Genomic DNA, 19,191 nt, shown 5'->3' on the forward strand with positions numbered 1-19,191 from the left:
TGGTAGAAACTGAAGAGCAGCTAGTAGTCTTGGTCCATGTTGGAACCAATGACACAGGTGGAAGCAGACTGGATCTCCTGATGTTCAGGTTTGAGGATTTAAGTAATAGGATGAAATAACAGAATGTAAGAGAAATATTCTCTGAAATACTGCCAGTGGCATGATCGAGGCCAAGTCATTCAGTGGCAGATTAGGAATCTAAGCATCCTGCTGACACTTTAGGTCTGTGAGACACTGGGGATTTAAAAATAATCAATAGAACTATACAATGGAATGGGCTACACTGGACAAAATACTGGTTGGTCCAATAAAAGATCTTACCTCAGCCACTGAATCTCTTTAATATCCTGGGACTAACACAGCTACAACACTGCTAACACCATACTGGCCGATAGGGATGTGAATTTGGGTGAGAGTTTTAATTTGTAAAGAGATGGCCAGAGACAGAGACCAGCACAGAAAAGAGGAAGCAATTTAAATAAAACAGAAAAGATTATAAGGTAATGACAAATATTAAAGTGAAGAAGAAGTGGGCTAAATATCCAGTCAGTCTGACAATGGCCACAGTAGCAAAGGGTCAAGTTCTGCAGTCTTTTACTAACCAAAATTCTCATTAAAGTCAACAGGAGTTTTGCTCCGTGAAGGAATGCAGAATTTGGCTCAAAGTTTTAACTGCCTGTAATATACAATACAAATTAAAACATTATCTAAAATGGAAAGAGTAAAGGAATATGCACATAGATGAGAATTCAGGACCAGGACCATGATTAAAATGGACTGAATATCAAGAAAGACTAAATACAGAATCATAGATAGAGGACCAACTCCCACTCAGATCATTGACTCATTTAGTCTAATCCCATGCATTTTACAGGATCACTCACTACAGTATTTCCACTAGCACTAAGGAATCTAAACTGTTTAGAATTCAGAGACTGAGTAGAAAACAGCTGGAGAGGAGTAAGGCACTCATCCAATCCTGAAGTGATCTCTGCATAGATGCAGACTTCAACAGGACTCCATATGGGTGTGGGGGTTTTACCACTGGGAGGTCACTGCAGGCTCCGGATCTAAAAAGGAAGATTATAAAGGAAAAAGGGGGCATAATCATTATGCCCTGAAATTAAAGACAACAAAGGGAGCAGACTTTTTAAGATATGAATCAGACTTGAATTGCTTGATTAGAAGGACCAACGAAGCTGAGGAGGTAGATGGATTCTAACAAGTTTGGGAAAAGGCATAACTAGCAGTAATGGGAGATTGCAGCTCCTGGTCGTGGAGTGAAAAGTATACATCTAGCAAAATGTTTCTTGCCATGGCATGGGACTGCTTCCTTCCATTCTATGCAAAAGGGGAAATCAGAAAGGAAGAAATTCATTAATTGGTTTTGAATTAAAGAAAAGACTTAATTTACTATATGTACAGTAAATGGGACAGAATGTGAGCATGTCATCTGTTAGCACTTGGAGGACACAAAAGAAATGGAAGCGTAGATGCTGAGTTTCAGCAAGAGATGTACCGTTACATCCGAATCTGGGATGAAATCCTGGGACAACTGAAGTCAATGGGAATTTTTCCATTGACTTCAATAGGCCCAGGATTTCACTCCTGATCTTCCCTATAGTTCTGGATCCAGTGTTGTGGTTTGGGCTTCTCTTTTGTTCCAGCACAATGAACAAAAGAAGAGAAAAAGCATGGAATAAAATGGAATGGGATAATAGAGCAACGATTAGGAAGTTAGTAAGAGGAGAATCAGACAGGCATCAAAGATAAAACAATGCATTGTTGAAGTTTGTGGGAACCATCTAGTAAAAAAAAGGGTAAGAATATAAGAAAAAGTCAATGAAGATAAAATCCTACTTTCAGATCTACAATCCATATCTTTTGTGTGTATTTTGTACTCAATTCCTATCCACTGACATGAATGGGAGTTTGTAGGGATCAAGCCCATATATTCAACAGAAAAATGCATATATACAATAAATGTATGCATTACGGTTCAAGGAATAATATGAAATACAGATGTGGGGGAAGATTAAGGTCAGAAAATTTAACTGTAGAAGATCATTGCAGAACTAAAGAATAACAAAAAGAAAAGAGACTTCAAGAGGATAAACAAAAATAAGAGATCAGTAAAGGGGAGACCATAGATCCTCTAAAAGGTACCAAAAGTAGTTTTACCATGAGAATGCGGTGCAAGTATATTCTTGAAATGTTACTTAGACTGTAAATCTCTTTGGGGCAGGGACCATCATCATCTTTTCTTTTATAGTGCCTAGCACTCTCGGGTCCTGGTCTATGTATGGCTCAGGCTCCCAGGCACTACAGCAACACAAATAATGAATAATAATTCTGTGCACCACTGCTACCGTGGTGGAGCTGGATCAGTGTTAGCAATGGAGAGAAATGTTCAAAAATGAAGGGCAGTGTGTGGCTCAGTCCCATTGCACCATGCTAACAAAGCTGGGCCTAGACCAATCAGGTTTAAACATACATACTTACTCTAAAGATACAGGGAATATCTTTTCGATTTGCATGGATGACATCAGAGGCCAAGACAGAACTCACTGAGAATTCTTCATCCCTTAGAGAGACAACAAGTATCATTTAAAAGGGAGTAAGAGCCTGACATTTCACTTGTGCTTGCACAGTAACCGTAGAGCTATTATCTTAAACACACAAGAATGTAGCACCCAGACCTAATTTTTGAAATAGTTTGATTTTCCATCCTCCAGTCAGTATCAGCAGAAATAACTTACAAGTGTGTTGTAACCAATTTTTGACTACACAAATGTTCACAGAGATAAATCTACTCAGCTGTTCTGCATTAGGTTTCTACTTAGGTTAAAAAAAGCCAACAAAAAACCCAATTTCCCTGCATCCCGTAACCCTGGACTCTTGGTGTCAGAACAAACTTTTGGGTATAGAGATATAAGAACAGACTGGGTATTTGTACAGCAATGCACATACTGGGTATTTGTACAGCAAGAGAGACATAACTTCAGCTACAGCCAGGAATCACTATCAGTTGTTATAACCACATTTGGTTAATAAGAACAACAACAACAACAACAAAAGGTTTATTTTGCTCCCTGGCTGAGACCTTGTGTGGTAAGTTTTATACCAGAACAAATTTTTATGATGTCTTAACTAAAAGTTTTCAATAGGAATGAAGTTTACTGGAAAACAAGCTTCAGTTTAAAATATTGCTCAGGGATACAGAACCTTCCTGGAGGTAACCTTCATTCCAAGGAACTCAAAGTGAAGAATTTGTTGTCTCTCATTTTCCACAGAAAACCCCACTCAGCACTAAACAGCTTACCTCATGTCAATAACCTGACTCACTACCACATTGGGCTGGGATGCTTTTCCTTCTGCTATATCATACAGGAAGAGTTTGAAATCACAGACCACAGCCAGCGCTCTCTGCCAACCTTTCTTTACTCCAGCTGGTTTAGGAACCTATAGTCAAATAAATTGCACTAATCAGCTTTTCATTAGTTTGTGTTTTCAAAAGAGCATAATATTTGTATTGGGTCTGTCAGTGACAATGAAGAGTAGCCTCAGTAATAGAAGAAGTGTACAGTGAAAGAAATGAGAGCCAGCTCAGCAGCCTGTCCAAGTGTCAGATGTGAACGCTATACTATATTACAGAAAACCTCTAATGCCATGGGTTCCGGCCCTATCTCACCCTTCTACACCCATAAACTCATAACAAAGGAACAGAGGGATTGATACAAGAAGAAACAGAATCTTGTAGCTCTCTAGTTCACCTGCTGGAATCCAGCCAGACAGATAGTGAGGTAACATTTGACAGCTGTTGGATGATCTCAGTACGATGCCCACGCACCTTAGAAGAAATCACCACCACAGCTGACACTAGTCGCAATAGAAGGGCCCAAAGATTGACTGGACTTGTAGACTGAACTAGCCTCTTTCTCTATAAGCAGTCCCTCCAAGACAGGTTCAAAATACATTGGCACAGCAGAATGAGAGGAGCTTGGTTGCCACTACCAATGCTATAACTGTGTTGTGAACAATCAGAGGTCTTCAGTCTCCAAGGCTGCAACTTTAAAACAGAACAATATACACAATAAAACAATTCAGAGCTAGACTTTAATTTCCTGACAGATCATGACAACAGCAAAGTTAACAGCAAGCTACCCATTCCAGTTTCCTGATACTTACTCGGACATGACCTTCATATGCAGTTCCTATGCCTTTCTGCGGATCTATCCCCAGAGGGCCTTTGGTCTGTTCAGGAGGGATTGGGCACACTGCTGGGGCCTTGTCTGCACAGGTCACATGGCATGAGAATCCACATACTTATCAGGGGAGAAAAAAGATAGTTAATGTTTCATATAAAAATCTCCTTTCTTTTGTAATGTGAAAGCTGGGGTAATAATACATGGAAAGCAGATTCTCCTGCTATTGAAGTGTACTCCATTGTCAATAACTAAATTATTTCAATAAAACTTGGTATACTGAAAGAGGGGAAAGTAAAGTTACTCATAGGAGCAGTAAATATATGGCCTTGAAAAGCCAGACTCTGATACGAATTCAAACTTCTTCAAAGTTCAGAGTGCCCGGTTCCAACTCTCTGGTTTGGGATATAAGAGAGAAAGAGGTGTCAGTTGTGAAGTTAGGATTGAGGAACTTGCAGACTTCAGATCTACTATTCTGGTGTAAAATTGGGGTTGAGTGTCAGCTTGCTTCTCATTTTCCCCAACATCAGGCTGTTGTCAGCACACCTGACTACCACTATGTTTCCTTGCTGCCATTTTAAATCTAGAATAAATTACTAAACTGTCTTCAACTATCAACCATAATATTCTAAATATTTCACACCATGCCATTTCCCCACTTACACAGTTTACTGTAGAATCCTCTGTGTGAGATGCCCAGGATGCTTAGCCCACACTGTTACAGGTTGCAAGATGAAGAACACCAACACATGAGTTAAACATTATGTCTTCCATAATGTTAGCAGGATTTGGGTCTAGTTTCTTACTGTAACTTCTGTGATATTGTTATAAATATACATCACGTATTACATTTATATAACAGTCACTATAACCAAATTATCCTACCTTAATATATCTTTCCCATCTCATAGTAAACTGAATTGGCTTCATTCTTTTATTCTGCCATCTTATATCTCCTCTGGCAATTCTACCTTAATGTGTTTTAGAAATGACTAGCTGTTATTTTTCCAATCTATCCTGCAGACAGAAAACTATATAGGGCTGCAGGCCAGTCTAAGATTTTATTGCCATGTTAATAGTTTTAAAAACAAGGCTAGGCTTTTTGCAAAATAGCTGTGCTCTCTTTACCTTCCTATTTGCTTTGTTACTTTGGTAGTTCAGACACTTGCACAAGTGTTTATACATTTTGCAGTAACTGTTATTCCTGCAAACAATACGTTTTTATGGCTCTCGGTGTCTTTGATGCTAGTATATGATACAGTCCCAAAAGGAATAAGAATATACTCCTGACCAAACTACAACTGTTATTTCCAGTATATGTTCACCCTCCCTAGGGTTTGCACTAGAAGTCATATTCTTTGATCTTTGCATGGGGCTAAGGTTCAATCAGAATGTCCTCATTGCTTTCACAGAGACTGAAGGAACACAAGGAAAACTGTGTTAAAAGATTTCTATGGCCTGACATTACTTCACCACTGCAGTGAAGGTTATAGCATTTAATAAGGGCACGATCTTTCAGGGTATTTAGTTCATAGTCCTGTTTGACCATTGAAAAGACAACTATCTCATGCATTACCTAGAAGTCTCGAATTAGTCAATGTCACTGCTCTTTTGGACAAGACGGAATATTAATAAGCCACTTTTTCCTGCTATTTCAAATGTCTGAAGAGAATTAGCATTTGGGCTTAACTGTATCTAGCTTGTTCACAGCCCAAAGAGTAACTTTTTTGAAAGCGTGGTACAAATTCTATTTAATCATTCTGAAGGCATTTTTCAGATGCACACATACCAAGCAGAGTCATACAAAGATATTTCTAGAACCCAAATCAAATATTATTTAAAAAACATTTAAAACTGAAATTCTTATAAAGAAAAAAATGGAAGCAACAAAGGATAAACCTGAACTGATCCACAAGTCAAAATGCACATTAGCATAAGATGTTTACAGAATCTAGGTAGCCATTATTATTATTATTAATGTACTAATTCTGTGCTTGGTGCTATACAAAGAAAGAATCAAAGTCCCTTCTTCTGACGACTTTGCAATCTTTATAGTATCACTCTACTAAATCACTTCTGAACTGGCTTGTTGGAATAAACCTTTTTCTGGGAAAAGGAATGCTTTTATTATCTCATCTGTCCATAGAAACTAATAATCAATCATATATTATACTGTGTACAAGTTTTATGCCTCAGTTTTCATGATATTCAGAGTATTTTCAGTAGTTTTCAAACTTTTTGTATTGGTGACCCGTTTCATACAGCAAACCTCTGAGTGAGACCTCTTTATAAATTAAAAACAGGGGAGGGGGGATAATTTAATGGGGCTCAGGGCTGTCAGGGCTGTCATCCCAATGAAGCTGACAGCTCGCAACTCCCATGTAACCATCTTGCAACCCACTGAGGGGTCACGATGCCCAGTTTGAGAACCCCAATTTAATTGGAGCCCAGTTAGCATTATTTCAACATAACAACACTGCTTGTGTAGTTTGCATAAAGACTCTAGGCACTTCAGTTCCCATTTACGCTTGTCACACTCACCTTCACAAGTGCAGCCCTGTCTTATTAAACCAACCATCAGAGATGTGCACTGATTGCATTTTGTAGGGGTATTAAAAGATTTCACTACAAACTGGTGGGCCTTAGGCTGTGAAACAAATAGATACAGATGTTAATTTCTGGTAACATTTTTCACAAACAATTATTTTTTCACAGACATACCCTAGATAAAAGAGCATACATGTGATCTTAAAAGCTCAGCTTATGTTTATTAAAAGCAAGAGCTGTGTACATGACTCCTGGGCTGAAAATTTACCTTGTAGCCCTTATCGGGTCTTAAAACAGCTCAATTTTTATGGATTGCTGCTATCACCCTCTGTAAACTAACTATTGAAACTTGGACCATGTCCCAGCATATGAGTTTGCAGCCACTGTTGAAAGGAAGGCTGTCAAGGTCAGTAGTCTATAAATTGTCCCCTGTTGCAATAGTATCCTGCAGAAGTTGCAGGCAAACTTTCTTTTTTTGGAAATGCTGGTCATAGAAGCTTTATGTTAAGGGTAGTGGGCCTGAGCTGGAAGAGGAAAGTTATATGTGGGTGGGTCACTATAGTTTCAAATACTGACGTAAATACTGGAATGGATGATATAGTTCAGTTTTACAGTGCTAGGCCTGGGTGGTTTCATAACATCAATAGTAAAATATTTAAGGTAAGAGACAACATAAGGCTGATTTTGAAGGGAGTTCCCTTCTCCAGGACTCCTGAGAACATGCACTGTCTGAACCAATGTATATATTCCTTTCCTCCTCAGGGTGAACATGCTGCCACAAAGATAGCAGAGACAAATGACTGTGTCTGTGTGATGAGTCTATTTTGATTCATAAAAAGGTTCTCCATGATGCCCCAGAAGCTGCCTCACATATTTCCTGTAGATAGATTATTCCCACTCTGCCCAGGAAGAGAGTCTCCTCTAGAGGAGTAGATTGTGGTGGGAAAGGGAACAGAACGTTTTCCTATTGTACATTTCCCAAATGCAAAATATCACCATCCATCTGTGTAATGTCTAGGATTTGAGAGAGAGGGACCTTTGTTAAATATTTTTTGATGGCTAGGAATATTAGTTTAGCTAGCTGTTCAAGATATTTACCAATTAAAGACTCTGACTGCATCCATCTTTATGACACAGCCTGTTTGGTTCATATGCAGAGAGTTTTCTGACTACAGACTGAAACTGATGAGAAAATAAGTCCCATTTTAGAAAGCTTGTGGCTGAGCCTAATGTAAGATGACCATTTAGGCAGCTCCAAGGACAGAAGACCACTTATTACTTAGTGCAATGATGAACTGCTCACAAAAACAGTCTAATTTTCCAGGAAAAAAAGCTTGTTTCACAAGATTTCACAGGTTCAAAAAGTTTTTGTTAAGAAACTTAAAACTGGCACTTGAATACAGCTCCTAGCAGGAGCTTTGGTAAATCTTGTTGCTATATTGTGGTTACGTCTGTTTCCCATCTGTGTATAAAACGCTGACATAACCACTGGAGGAAACATGCATTTCTTTTCTCTAATATTTTCATATGAGTAAACTTCTATCAACCATTTCAGAAATACAGCTAACAGAGATAGGGTAACATTTTCAAATGGGACTTAGAACCCTAAGTCATTCAGCCACTTTTGAAAATTTTACTGTCTTTGGTTTCAAAACTGCCCACAGAAACTCTTCTATCCTTGCTTGAATACATGAAACTATTCAGCTAAGGGTGAAATTAATTCCACTGGCTGGCATGAAGTCCAAATATAGAGTCTCTGTGCAAGTGGAGTGCAGGAAAGTTGGAGAACTGGAATTCACTCTCTCAATCAGAGTCAGAGTGGGGACTGACTGTGCCACCATGTGCTGGTCACAAAAGATACTGGGGTTCCTGGATCTGCATAGTCAAATCCGTATCTCCTCCGCTCTCAGCTTGCTCAAATAAGGAGCTTCTATGTTGGGCCTACATTGGTCAGTGAAGTCAGTTTCGTAGCATGCAGAGGGTATCCAAGCACCCCAGCACAGCTGTTCAGTCAACAACCCCCCAGCACAGTCCCTATGCAGTGGTTAAGTGGCAGGGAGCTTCTTGCACTATCATTCCTTACCAGTAGTGAATTTTATCCCCAAATCTTCATCTCTCAGTCACTTCCAGCAGAAGCTGAAAGCTTTTCATGCTGAGTGACAAAGACACAGCAAGGGAGAATCTTCCCCTCATTTCTCTCTGGCATTTATTTTCCTCCATTATCTTCTAGCTCCATAATCTCCCTCTGTTCTTTTTAAATGGCCCAAGTTGGCACTTTTGCTGTGACCAGATATGCAGAGCAAACGATCAACTCCATGTATTTTCGCATTAGGCAATCAACTCCAATCTTTTGCATCTTGTTGTCCAGGGATTGGAGCCTTGAGTCTCCCAAACAGCAAGGGGTTTAATTTAACACAAACCACCTAGATAACTCTAAGAAAAAAATTCTGATAAACAAGTTTCCTGAAGCCACTGTTTAGGAATGAAATATTTCCCCCTTCTATACAGAATTTTTGAAGGTGTGACTGAGTACCTTTGGTGCAGAGAGTCCTGATCCAATATATGCTGTCCTCATGGCTGGTGTATGAACCGAGCGTGGAGGATGATCTGTAACCTGAACAGAACAACCCCACAAAAGCAGTGAGAGGCATCAAAGGCACATTATCAAAAGATGCTTGACTAAAACAGAAAGGCAAAAAAAACCAACAGAAAATCAACCAAAATGGAGGACACGGACTAATATAGGAAAAAAAACAGCAAAAATAAAATCTTAAGACTCACAGCAGAAAATGTCAAGAAAATGGTCTGCTTATTAATTTAGTGTGGTTTAAAATTGCCTGGTCTGTACTGAAAGAATCAGTCCTAATTTCCAACTTTAAATTTCTCCTCTTCAAAAATCTACATTCTAACAAGGAGATACAGCCACATTATTATAGTTATTTAATACTTTGCCCTAATATGGTTGGGAAAGTGATTCAGAATGAGTCATTAAACAAGACTACAGTATAATGTAATTTTTAGCACAGACTTTTTAAATATATACCATGACTAAAGAGGAGTTATTAAAAGAGACAGTGTGCACTTAATAATTCATTCCCTGTGTACTCCCCAATCAGATGTATTCTGGGTAAAATTTAACTTGCTCTAAAGTGGAAATTCCCTGCGGTGCAGAGAACTCATGTTTAAAGGCTTACAATGGTGCGTAGTCCTTGCATGGGGCCTCTGCATGTGATTGAATTTCAGCCTAAACAGAAGGACAACCTCTGTTTGCAGCAGTCATTTCTGTACAGAACAATCTGTTAGGTCGTAAGTAAAATGTCAGAGCATCAGCACTGAAATTACCTCAATTGGTTCAATGTCACTAGCTGTGGAAGGAGACCTAGATCTTGAATGGAGGTGAGACTTGATATCTTCATCCCGTGAAGGAGTATTAGACAATGTAAAGTTCTCAACTGAATCAATCTATGGAAACATGACAGGGAAAAAAATTTTAAAAATCACTTTTAATAATTCACTGTTCTTCTCAAACTAAAATATGGAAACAGCAGAGTTTCTATGAGAGAACAATACAATTATAAAGTTAAACATTTTTGTAAGGGATATACAACTAAAAGAATTAAATGTCCTTGTATGTGAGTATTTGCAGACTTCAGCTGCACTATTCACATACTTAAAGATAAGCATGTTCCTAAGCATTTGCAAGTTCAGGACCTTAATGAGTTCTTGATGAGGCTGACTATGCAGCCCTTTCAAAGGTCAAATTAGGATATTTTCAAACACTACTCTTTTTGGTCCCACTCCTATAATGGGATTTGCTTGTGTGGAGTCTATACATTTAAAATCCCATTAACAGCAGTGGGATGCTGCAAAGATACAGGGAATCTGAGTGCAGGACAGGGGCTTAAATGGAAAGAAGAGCTGAATGTTTAAAAATGGAAAATCAGCTGAAAAGGAAAATGCAACTTTTCTAAAGAAACATGTTTTAAACAAAGATGGATGAAAAGTTTGCAATAAAGTACATACTAGAATATTTCCCTTTTGATGATTCTTCAGGTTATTATTCACAGTATTTTGAAAAACAATACGACAATTCTATCTGTTACTGCAAACACTTCTAAATTATATGAAAAAAATCCCTTGCCAAGTAAATTTAGCAACTTACTACAAAATTGCTAAATACTATGTTTAACAATCAGAGTAAAAAGACAGAGCAAACTACAAATTTCCTTTGCTAAGGAAACCACTGTTTCTACAGAAATGGCTGTTTTTTGAGGTCGCAGGTGTATACCATTTGAACCGCAGGAAAGTGAAGCCATCCTGAGTACAGATGCAGCTAGTGCAGGGGTTTTTTTTTATCCTTAATATTGTATGAGCTACTGACACTCAATCCTAACTGAGCTACCAAGGTTTTCTAAGGAGATAATTCTACTGCCACAGGGCACAGAGGCAAGACTATATCCCTCTATTGTGTAGTATTGGACCTTAGTCAATTTACCTGAAAATCCTGGACAGAAGCAAGTCCTCACTGAAAAACAAAGGTTACTGAGCTGTACCCAGAGTTAGTTGAGATGGCGCTGCATATTCACACTTATGGGTACTGCACCACCTTGAGGTCCTTGCAGTAGAACCGTCTTCTAGCAGTGTCAGCTAGAGCGCTCTTGTGCCACCAAGGGTCAGGGGCTAAATGCCCTCCCCACCTCAGTTTCTTCCATTGCAAAGGCAGAGACCCAGAAAACAAGAACTCTGACAAAGAGGGGAACGCAGGTAGCAAGTGTGAATATGCAGAGCCATTTCAAAGAACTCTGATTACTGATAAGTAACCTTCATTTCTTCTTCAAGTGGCTCTGCATATTCTCACTTATGGGACAGACTAATAAGCAGTGCTGAAACAAACCTGCAGGCGGGAACAGAGGCCTACTTGAATAGAGACTGAAGCACCATCTTGCCGAATCCTATGTCGGCCCGAGAAACCAAGTCCAAAGCATTGTGCTTGGTGAAAGTATGCACCAAAATCCCAGGTTGCAGCTTTGCAGATTTTAACAACTGGCCCCTGCCTAAGACAGGTGAAGGACGTAGCCACAGCTCTAGAGGAATGTACCTGAATTGCAGCAGGTACAGGGACTTTTGCTTTTGTATAGTGTTCAGTGGTGTATTGTTTAATCCACCGAGAAATAGTCTGGGAAGAAACCGTATGTCTCATGTGGCTTTTGGCATATGGCACAAACAATCTGAAAGATTTATGAAAACTTTTAGTCCTCTCCAGGTAATAGGTGAGAGCCTTTCTGGCATCCAAAGCACGTATGACAGATTCTCCTTTATTAGTGTGCGGCTTAGGGGAAAAAACTGGCATTGTTTGACTGATGTGAAAATCAGACACCACCATATGTAAAAATCTAGGATCAGATCTGAGAACAACCCTTTCCTTAAGGAAACAAGTGAAGGGTGCATCAGTCACAAGGGCATTCAATTCACATACTCTCCTGACTGACATGATAGCTATAATAAAAGCTGTTCTTTAAGTACTGTATATTAAGTATTCCAGAACACAAAGCCAATATAGGAGTCAGAATCTCCCTTCATCCATGCCTGAAATCTGGACCACTTTAGTTGGTAACAGTTTCTCGCAGATTGTTTTCCAGAGTTAACTAGTATGTCCGGCACAGGTGGAGAACACGAGTGCTCAAGAGCAGACTGAGTTGAAGTCAGATCACTCACACTACTTCACTGGTGAAGAGACTGGCTCTGGATGAAAGATCCTATGTCCTGCTCGGATAGGAGATTTGGGGATAGTAGAAGATGAAAACTCAGGCACACAGTTGAGATCAGTCAACCACTGATGACATGCCTTAGCTGGCCAATCAGTATCATCCCTGCCCTGTGCTGTCATACTATCCTTACTACCTTCTGGATCAATGGAAGGTGCATGAGGGGGCTGGAGGAAGTGGACCTTCCCCAGTGTAGAAGGAAGGCATCTGACAAAAACTGACTGTCCCAACATGCTCTGGAACAGAAGAGGTGACACGTTTTGTTGTCTGGTTGCAAACAGGTCTATGTCTGGTCGACCACAGCTGGAAAATAGTCTCAACCAATTGATCCTTTAGGGACCATTTGTGCACCTGGGAGTTGTCTCTGCTGAGATGATCCACAAGTACATTATTTTCCCCTGCTGGATGCAGAGCCACAGGATAAATGTTGTGACAAATACACAAATTTCATACACTTATCTTTGAACACAGAAAATCAGAATGAGCACCTGCCGGCTTGTTGATGTAATTCATTGCTGATGCATTGCCTCTAACCACTTACACAACCCTCTTCTGCAGGTGATGGAGGCATGATGTGAGAGCCAGATGAACAGCTCTTAATTCCAATACATTGATGTGCAGAGTTTTCTCCTGACCAGATCAGTGCCCTCGACTGTCAGATGTTAGAGACAACTATCTCTCGGTCTCTCTTCTGGAACCAGGGCAGTGGTATCTAACCATATTGTCCTTGATTTGGCCCTGTGCAGTCTCAGAGACTTTACTGAGGGGGCCTCAGGAATTGGATCTGATCCCAGTCAGGGATGTGACTTATTGGAACACTTCAGTTCTTTGCTGGTGGGAGCAACAGGGGCTAAGACTGGCCTTTTTGACTCTTGACTGGAGGGTTACTTGGAACTACAGGGTCTGGCTTTGAAAGCTTTCACCAGGAGAAGGAGCTGCAGGTGAGTCTCCCTATCCTATTGGGCTCTGAGGGAAGAGGCCTTCAGATCGAACAATCAGAAGGTGAATATCCTTGTCCCAGGCACCTGAAGCACAAAGCGTGGTCATCGGGTGCTCGGAAGACAGCTGAACAGGAAAGCCACCTTTTAAAACCTGCCTTTTTCTGCTTAAGTTCTGCCATAACAGAGAACTGAAAAAGAATCACTAACTGACTAAACTAATAGATAACACTATCTATCTAAGTAGAAAGACGCTCTGGCTCTGAAGAAACCAGAGCAGGTCACATCTGTTGGTGGCATGCAGTTGGAAGGAACTGAGGTGACGAGGGTGGCCCGCCACCTATACAGCCTTGCCCTCAGTGGGCATGATGCTGAGGGGAGGGGAGGTGCAAGAGCTTTCTGGCTGACACTACTAGAAAATGGTTCTACCTCAAGGCACAACAAGGTTGTGCAGTACACTTTAGTGGGAATATGCAGAGCCACTCAAAGAACAAGATGTGTCCACTGAGTTGAACTTTTCTGTATAAATATATTTTTAAAAAGTAGACTGACTAAGTAGCTGCTTTTCTCTCTGTTAGCAACTAAACTACTAAAAATAATGAGGAGACCAAGGATGTTTGCAATAGGCTAGATTGTTGATGACTGTCTTTTCTACAGAAATGTTATCAAACATCACAATTTTCCCATCTTTCCACCAAATAATGCCTTGCTAGGTCAGTTGGGAATGGCCACCCTGGTAATAAAAAAAAAAATAACTGCCCAGCAACAATATGGAAACTATAATCACCCCAGTGATGACTTTTCTCTATTGTTATTGATGGAGTACCATAAACTATATGACCCTTCAGGAAACAAGTTACATTTCCAAGCTGCCCTTATTGAACATCCATAAATGGTCCTTTCCATCTAAAAATATATTTATAGTAGTGAACAGGTGTAATCATAGAATTTTTTAAAAACTAGTATGAGGAACTGCTCTAGTTTGTAATTTTTACAAAGGCTTCAAACTGTTTTAAAGAACTATTGGTGGAGAATGTTCTTCATCTTAAAAAAAAGTCAAGATGGATAAAGATTTCTACCAGTTATGATGCATGAATTCTCTTTCCATACTGAAAAGTAAAAATTCCTACTTACCAATATGCCTATTTGCTACATGTAGAAAATATGTTTCAAGCATTATGGCAATAATTAGCGGTAAGCAAACTTTTTTGTGCTCAGATTTACCAGGTGCAAATTATAACTCCAAATCTTCACTAATGTCAGAAACTAATGATGCCTTTAAGTAATAATATCCCCAACCATATGACAATGGTGCTACAGGCATTTTAAATTATTTTGCAAAATCCAAATATGAAATTGCTTGGGTCTCACTCAAAATCCCTACCACTGACATTTAAGAATAAAACAAACAAAAAAACTCAACCCCAACAATAAATTGTAGGAGAAACTTCTATAGCAAGAGACAGAAATGCCACCCTTCTTGTAGTTAAATTTAGAGATCTAATCTGGAATTTCTTAAATATTTCAAAATATTCAGAAAAAAAGGAATATCTGCTGGAGAGATAAGGTTACCTTGCAACCTAATATGTGCATACAGAAGAACATCTTCAAGGTACATCCTTAAAAAATAAACCATTTGCCACCAATGTAGTAGAAATTATGAAACTTTTCTGGAAAGATCTACATAATTTTGCATTTAGGAAGTTATCTACTGTGTTAAAAGAAATGTTTATTACTGCACTTATTAAACTGAAAAATTAACTTAGGGCCTGATCCAGCACTATCGAAAGTCACTTTAACAGTGTAGACGCAGGGCCTTAGTTTGTTGGATGTTGCAATATTTCCAACGTTTACTTCCAAACAAAGTGGATTTAGGGCTTATCTATCTGATGTGGCAACGTGCACAGCAGGAGGGTATATTCTAAAGCACAACAACGTATTGTGCACTACCTGGCCTGCATAGAACCTGTGGGTACAAACTAAAGTTTCCCTCCTGTGCTGAAATAGTACTAAGTTAAAATACACTAGGGAACTTTTAGTGCATACGAGAAGGGTCCACATGGGCCAGTTACTGCAATATAAAATTCACGCCCTCATAGTGTATATTGCTACATTGTGTAGACAAGGTCTTAGTAATGTTTAGGTCCTAAACTGGCCACATTATAATTCTTCAAATTAGCCCATAAGCACTATTAACTATTAGATTATCTAAAGCATGTGTTGTATCACCCAACTGCACAGCCCTTAATCATGCAAGCAGTCTTGATGACTTCCACAGGATTACACACGTTTAAGGATTGCAGGACTGAGCCCACAGGCCCCAATTCTGCAAAGTATATAAGTATGTATTTAAATCCATCCATATCCAACAAAGCACTTATGTACACGCTGAACTGAGATGGACTTCTGAATCAGAGCCATAGTGCTTAAATAGGAGATACTGTACACTGTAAATGGTATTGTACATTGTAAAATACAATATTCTGTGTTTTTAACTGCAGCGAACATATTATTAATAAATTTATTATTATTATTAAAGAGAGAAAAATCGCTAGCCTAATTATTGAATATTAATATAGGTGGTTTTTCCAATACTCTATGCCATATATAATCACAAAGTGGTGACAGTTCAGGACAGACATATTCCTCTTTGTAAGGTAATGCACCTATCCCAAACACATTCTGACAATACTTTGATATGATACAATCTTGTGTGTTATATAAATTTTCAGAAATTTTTATAAATCCACCAAAGGCCTTAGATCAGGGGCGGGCAAACTTTTTGGCCTGAGGGCCGCACCAGGTTTCCAAAATTGTATGGAGGGCTGGTTAGCAGAAGCTGTGCCTCCCCAAACAGCCAGCTGTGGCCTGGCCCCATCCCCTATCCGATCCCTCCTACTTCTTGCCCCCAGAAGGCCCCACTGGGACTCCTGCCCCATCCAACTCCCAGAACCCCTGTCCCTTGCCACCCCATCCAACCCCTCCTCTCTTTCCTGATTGCTTCCCCCCTCCCCGAGACCCCTGCTCCATCCAGCCACCCCTTCTCCCTGACCGCCCCTGGAATCCCTGACCTGATTGTCCCCTACCGCCCCATCGAACCCCTCCTCTCATTCCTGAGTGCTCCCTGGGGACCTGTGCCCCATTCAACCCACCCTGTTCCCTGCCCTCTGATTGCTCCGACCCCTATCCACATCCCCGCACCCATGACCACCACCTCGAACTCCCCTGCCCTCTATCCAACCCCCTCTGCCCCCTTACTGTGCTGCCTGGATCACTGGTGGCTGGCAGTACTATAGCCATGCCTCCTGGAGCACCAGGACAGGCAGCTGTGCTGCCTGGCTGGAGCCAGCTATGCCACCGTGCAGCACAGAGCACCGGGTCAGGCCCTGTCTCTGCAGTAGCACTGCCCCAGGAGCTCGCAGTCCCACCGCCCAGAGCATTGCGCTGGCGACGGAGCAAGCTGAGGCTGCGGGGGAGGGGAACAGCAGGGGAGGGGCCGTGGGCTAGCCTCCTGGGGTAGGAGCTCAGGGGCCGGGCAGGAGGGTCCCGCAGGCCATAGTTTGCCCACCTCTGCTTCAGATGCACCTCTGAGGTTGAAGATATTTAGCATCATATATTATCATGGATATGAGTTTCTGCTTTTACTAGTTACTAGAATTTACTTAAATTACCTGCTTAGAATTCTATTTTTTTTAAGAAAACATCTCTGGGCTATGATAGATCCAAAGTATGTCACCCTGACTGCCAAACTTCTATTTTCTATGAGAAATTCTTGTAAAATATCTCCCAAGCTCTTTCAGAATGCAATAAAAGGAAAAAGGCTCTCACTTGAATCCTGCTCATCCACCTGTGTTGCTATCTGATCAGTTTTCATGATGAGTTTTAGTGACTTTCCCTTTTGTATCAAAAAAGAATAAAACCCAAAGCACCACCTTCAGTTACTGTGGTATTCTGGTCACAGAAATATTACCAAAAAAAAAAAAACATTCCTAAAGCTTTGAACTCATAGCTTTAAAACAACAAATAGCACAGCAGCAGCAGCAGCGGTAACAGCAGCACAAGACATGCAGTAAGATAAATACACAAGCCATAAATAGTCAACATAGGACAGTCTACATTAAACAAAGGCATGTACACCACAGGCAAAAATAAAGGGCCACACAGAGTAAGACAGCATCTTACACGTCTGCCTTTGTTAGCTGGAATACAGGAAGGAGAGCGCTTCAACAAAGAAAGGAGGAAAATGCGTTACAATACTTAAAACAAAGGCACACACACTAGCTCAGAATTTGTCACTATGCTAATAGACAAACTGTAGACATGTACAAATATATTTTAAAAATAAGTATTTCTAAGACAAATATTTTATACATATTTTGGGGATGTTACTCATAAGGTGGAACAACACGAGGAAAAAACATAGGAAAGAAAGTTATTTCAAATCCTGTAACTTTACAGCAGACAATAATGCTCTAGAGTGTACACGACATTAGATCACATATGCATGACTTCCACAATAAACACCTTTATGATCAATACAAGATGGATAGTTTCTTCTCTTGAAAGCCCAATGTGTTCAGTTTAAAATACCATTAAGAACCATAATTCTTCAAAACCTAAGGAATTATCAATGTGTGTGTGCAGCCAGGGTTCTCACTACAGAATGCGGCAAACAGCTATTACTTAACTATGAAAGTTGTGGATACAGTTCATACAGTGGAGGCTTATGAGGGCCAGATTCAATGTTCCATGTGTGGTAGTCCAACTGAAGCTAAAGGGAATTTTAGGCAAGGATTGATAGGATAGGACCTGAAACACCAGCTTCAGTTACTCAGGAGACACATGTTTCATTTACAATTATTTTTTAAGAATGAAAAAAATATCTGTTCCAATAAGTAGAGCAAATGCTTGCTAGCACCACAGTAGGTTCCACTTAATATGAAATATAAAAATGATCACAATCATTACGCTTAAAATATAACCCAAGTTGCTATTTGATATGGGGAGGGGCATAGTGAATCATCAGCACAGTGAGATGTTTCTTTTCCTTCTGAAGCATCTGCAGGCTCCAGTCACAGGCAGCTGGAGAACAGACATCTATTTTTATTTTTCTCCAACAGAACTGGGGAAATTATAGTCTTGCTAGCTGATACAATTAGAATAAACTACGATCATTCATAGTTTGCTATAAACAGTTCAATTATTTGGATGGCAGAGATTCAAGCAGAGCGCTACCCTGGTATGTAAATAGATAATTTTAAAGTATATATTTAGTGAGTCAAATTCTGAAGTGATTTACACCCATGAAATTACATGGTCATCAGTGGGCTTGCAAAGGGTGTAAAATGGAGGTAAAATTTAACTCAGTATCTTGGTTTCTAAACTATTACCAGCATTTTAGGGGGAGCATGGGGTTACTGCATGTATAGGGAGAAGATGATACAGGCCATTAGCAATATCCACTGCTGGTCCTACTCAGGAGAACACTTCATGAGATATTGCAGCAACTGCAATCTCCTCAGGAACTCTAGCTAGCAGCCTTGATTGGGTAGGGGGTGGTGGCAGGTGAAAGGCCCTTGGTTTTGGAACTCACACTCCTTCTTGGTTTGACAGAGTCTAAATTTGATTCCCTTCAAGCCATGCTACAAAATCCTGCCATTGTTCTTCCAGGCTATTATTGTCAATTAGGGAGACTGAATAGGGGATGGAGGCCATGTCTAGGCTGATAGTGCTATT

The 19,191-nt window shown here is 40.1% G+C and overlaps 2 protein-coding genes across 5 annotated transcripts in view; one reads left to right on the forward strand and one right to left on the reverse strand.

Moving 5' to 3' along the window:
- The window catches only part of XDH (xanthine dehydrogenase), an 855,537-nt gene that overhangs the window by 372,632 nt on the left and 463,714 nt on the right, over positions 1-19,191 (forward strand). The gene's annotated exons all lie outside the window — the stretch shown is intronic.
- The window catches only part of CDC42BPA (CDC42 binding protein kinase alpha), a 362,571-nt gene that overhangs the window by 38,224 nt on the left and 305,156 nt on the right, over positions 1-19,191 (reverse strand). For all 4 annotated transcript variants that reach the window (XM_050948407.1, XM_050948405.1, XM_050948404.1 and 1 more), the window contains exons 22-27: positions 10,095-10,214; positions 9,286-9,366; positions 6,747-6,852; positions 4,189-4,325; positions 3,323-3,462; positions 2,503-2,584 (exon numbers count right to left, since the gene is read on the reverse strand). In XM_050948407.1, the coding sequence (XP_050804364.1) occupies positions 2,503-2,584; positions 3,323-3,462; positions 4,189-4,325; positions 6,747-6,852; positions 9,286-9,366; positions 10,095-10,214 (666 nt within the window). The remainder of the gene's footprint in view (positions 1-2,502; positions 2,585-3,322; positions 3,463-4,188; positions 4,326-6,746; positions 6,853-9,285; positions 9,367-10,094; positions 10,215-19,191) is intronic.

This window comes from Gopherus flavomarginatus, chromosome 4, assembly GCF_025201925.1.
Source record: "Gopherus flavomarginatus isolate rGopFla2 chromosome 4, rGopFla2.mat.asm, whole genome shotgun sequence".
In the NCBI taxonomy this organism is placed as follows: Eukaryota; Metazoa; Chordata; order Testudines; family Testudinidae; genus Gopherus; species Gopherus flavomarginatus.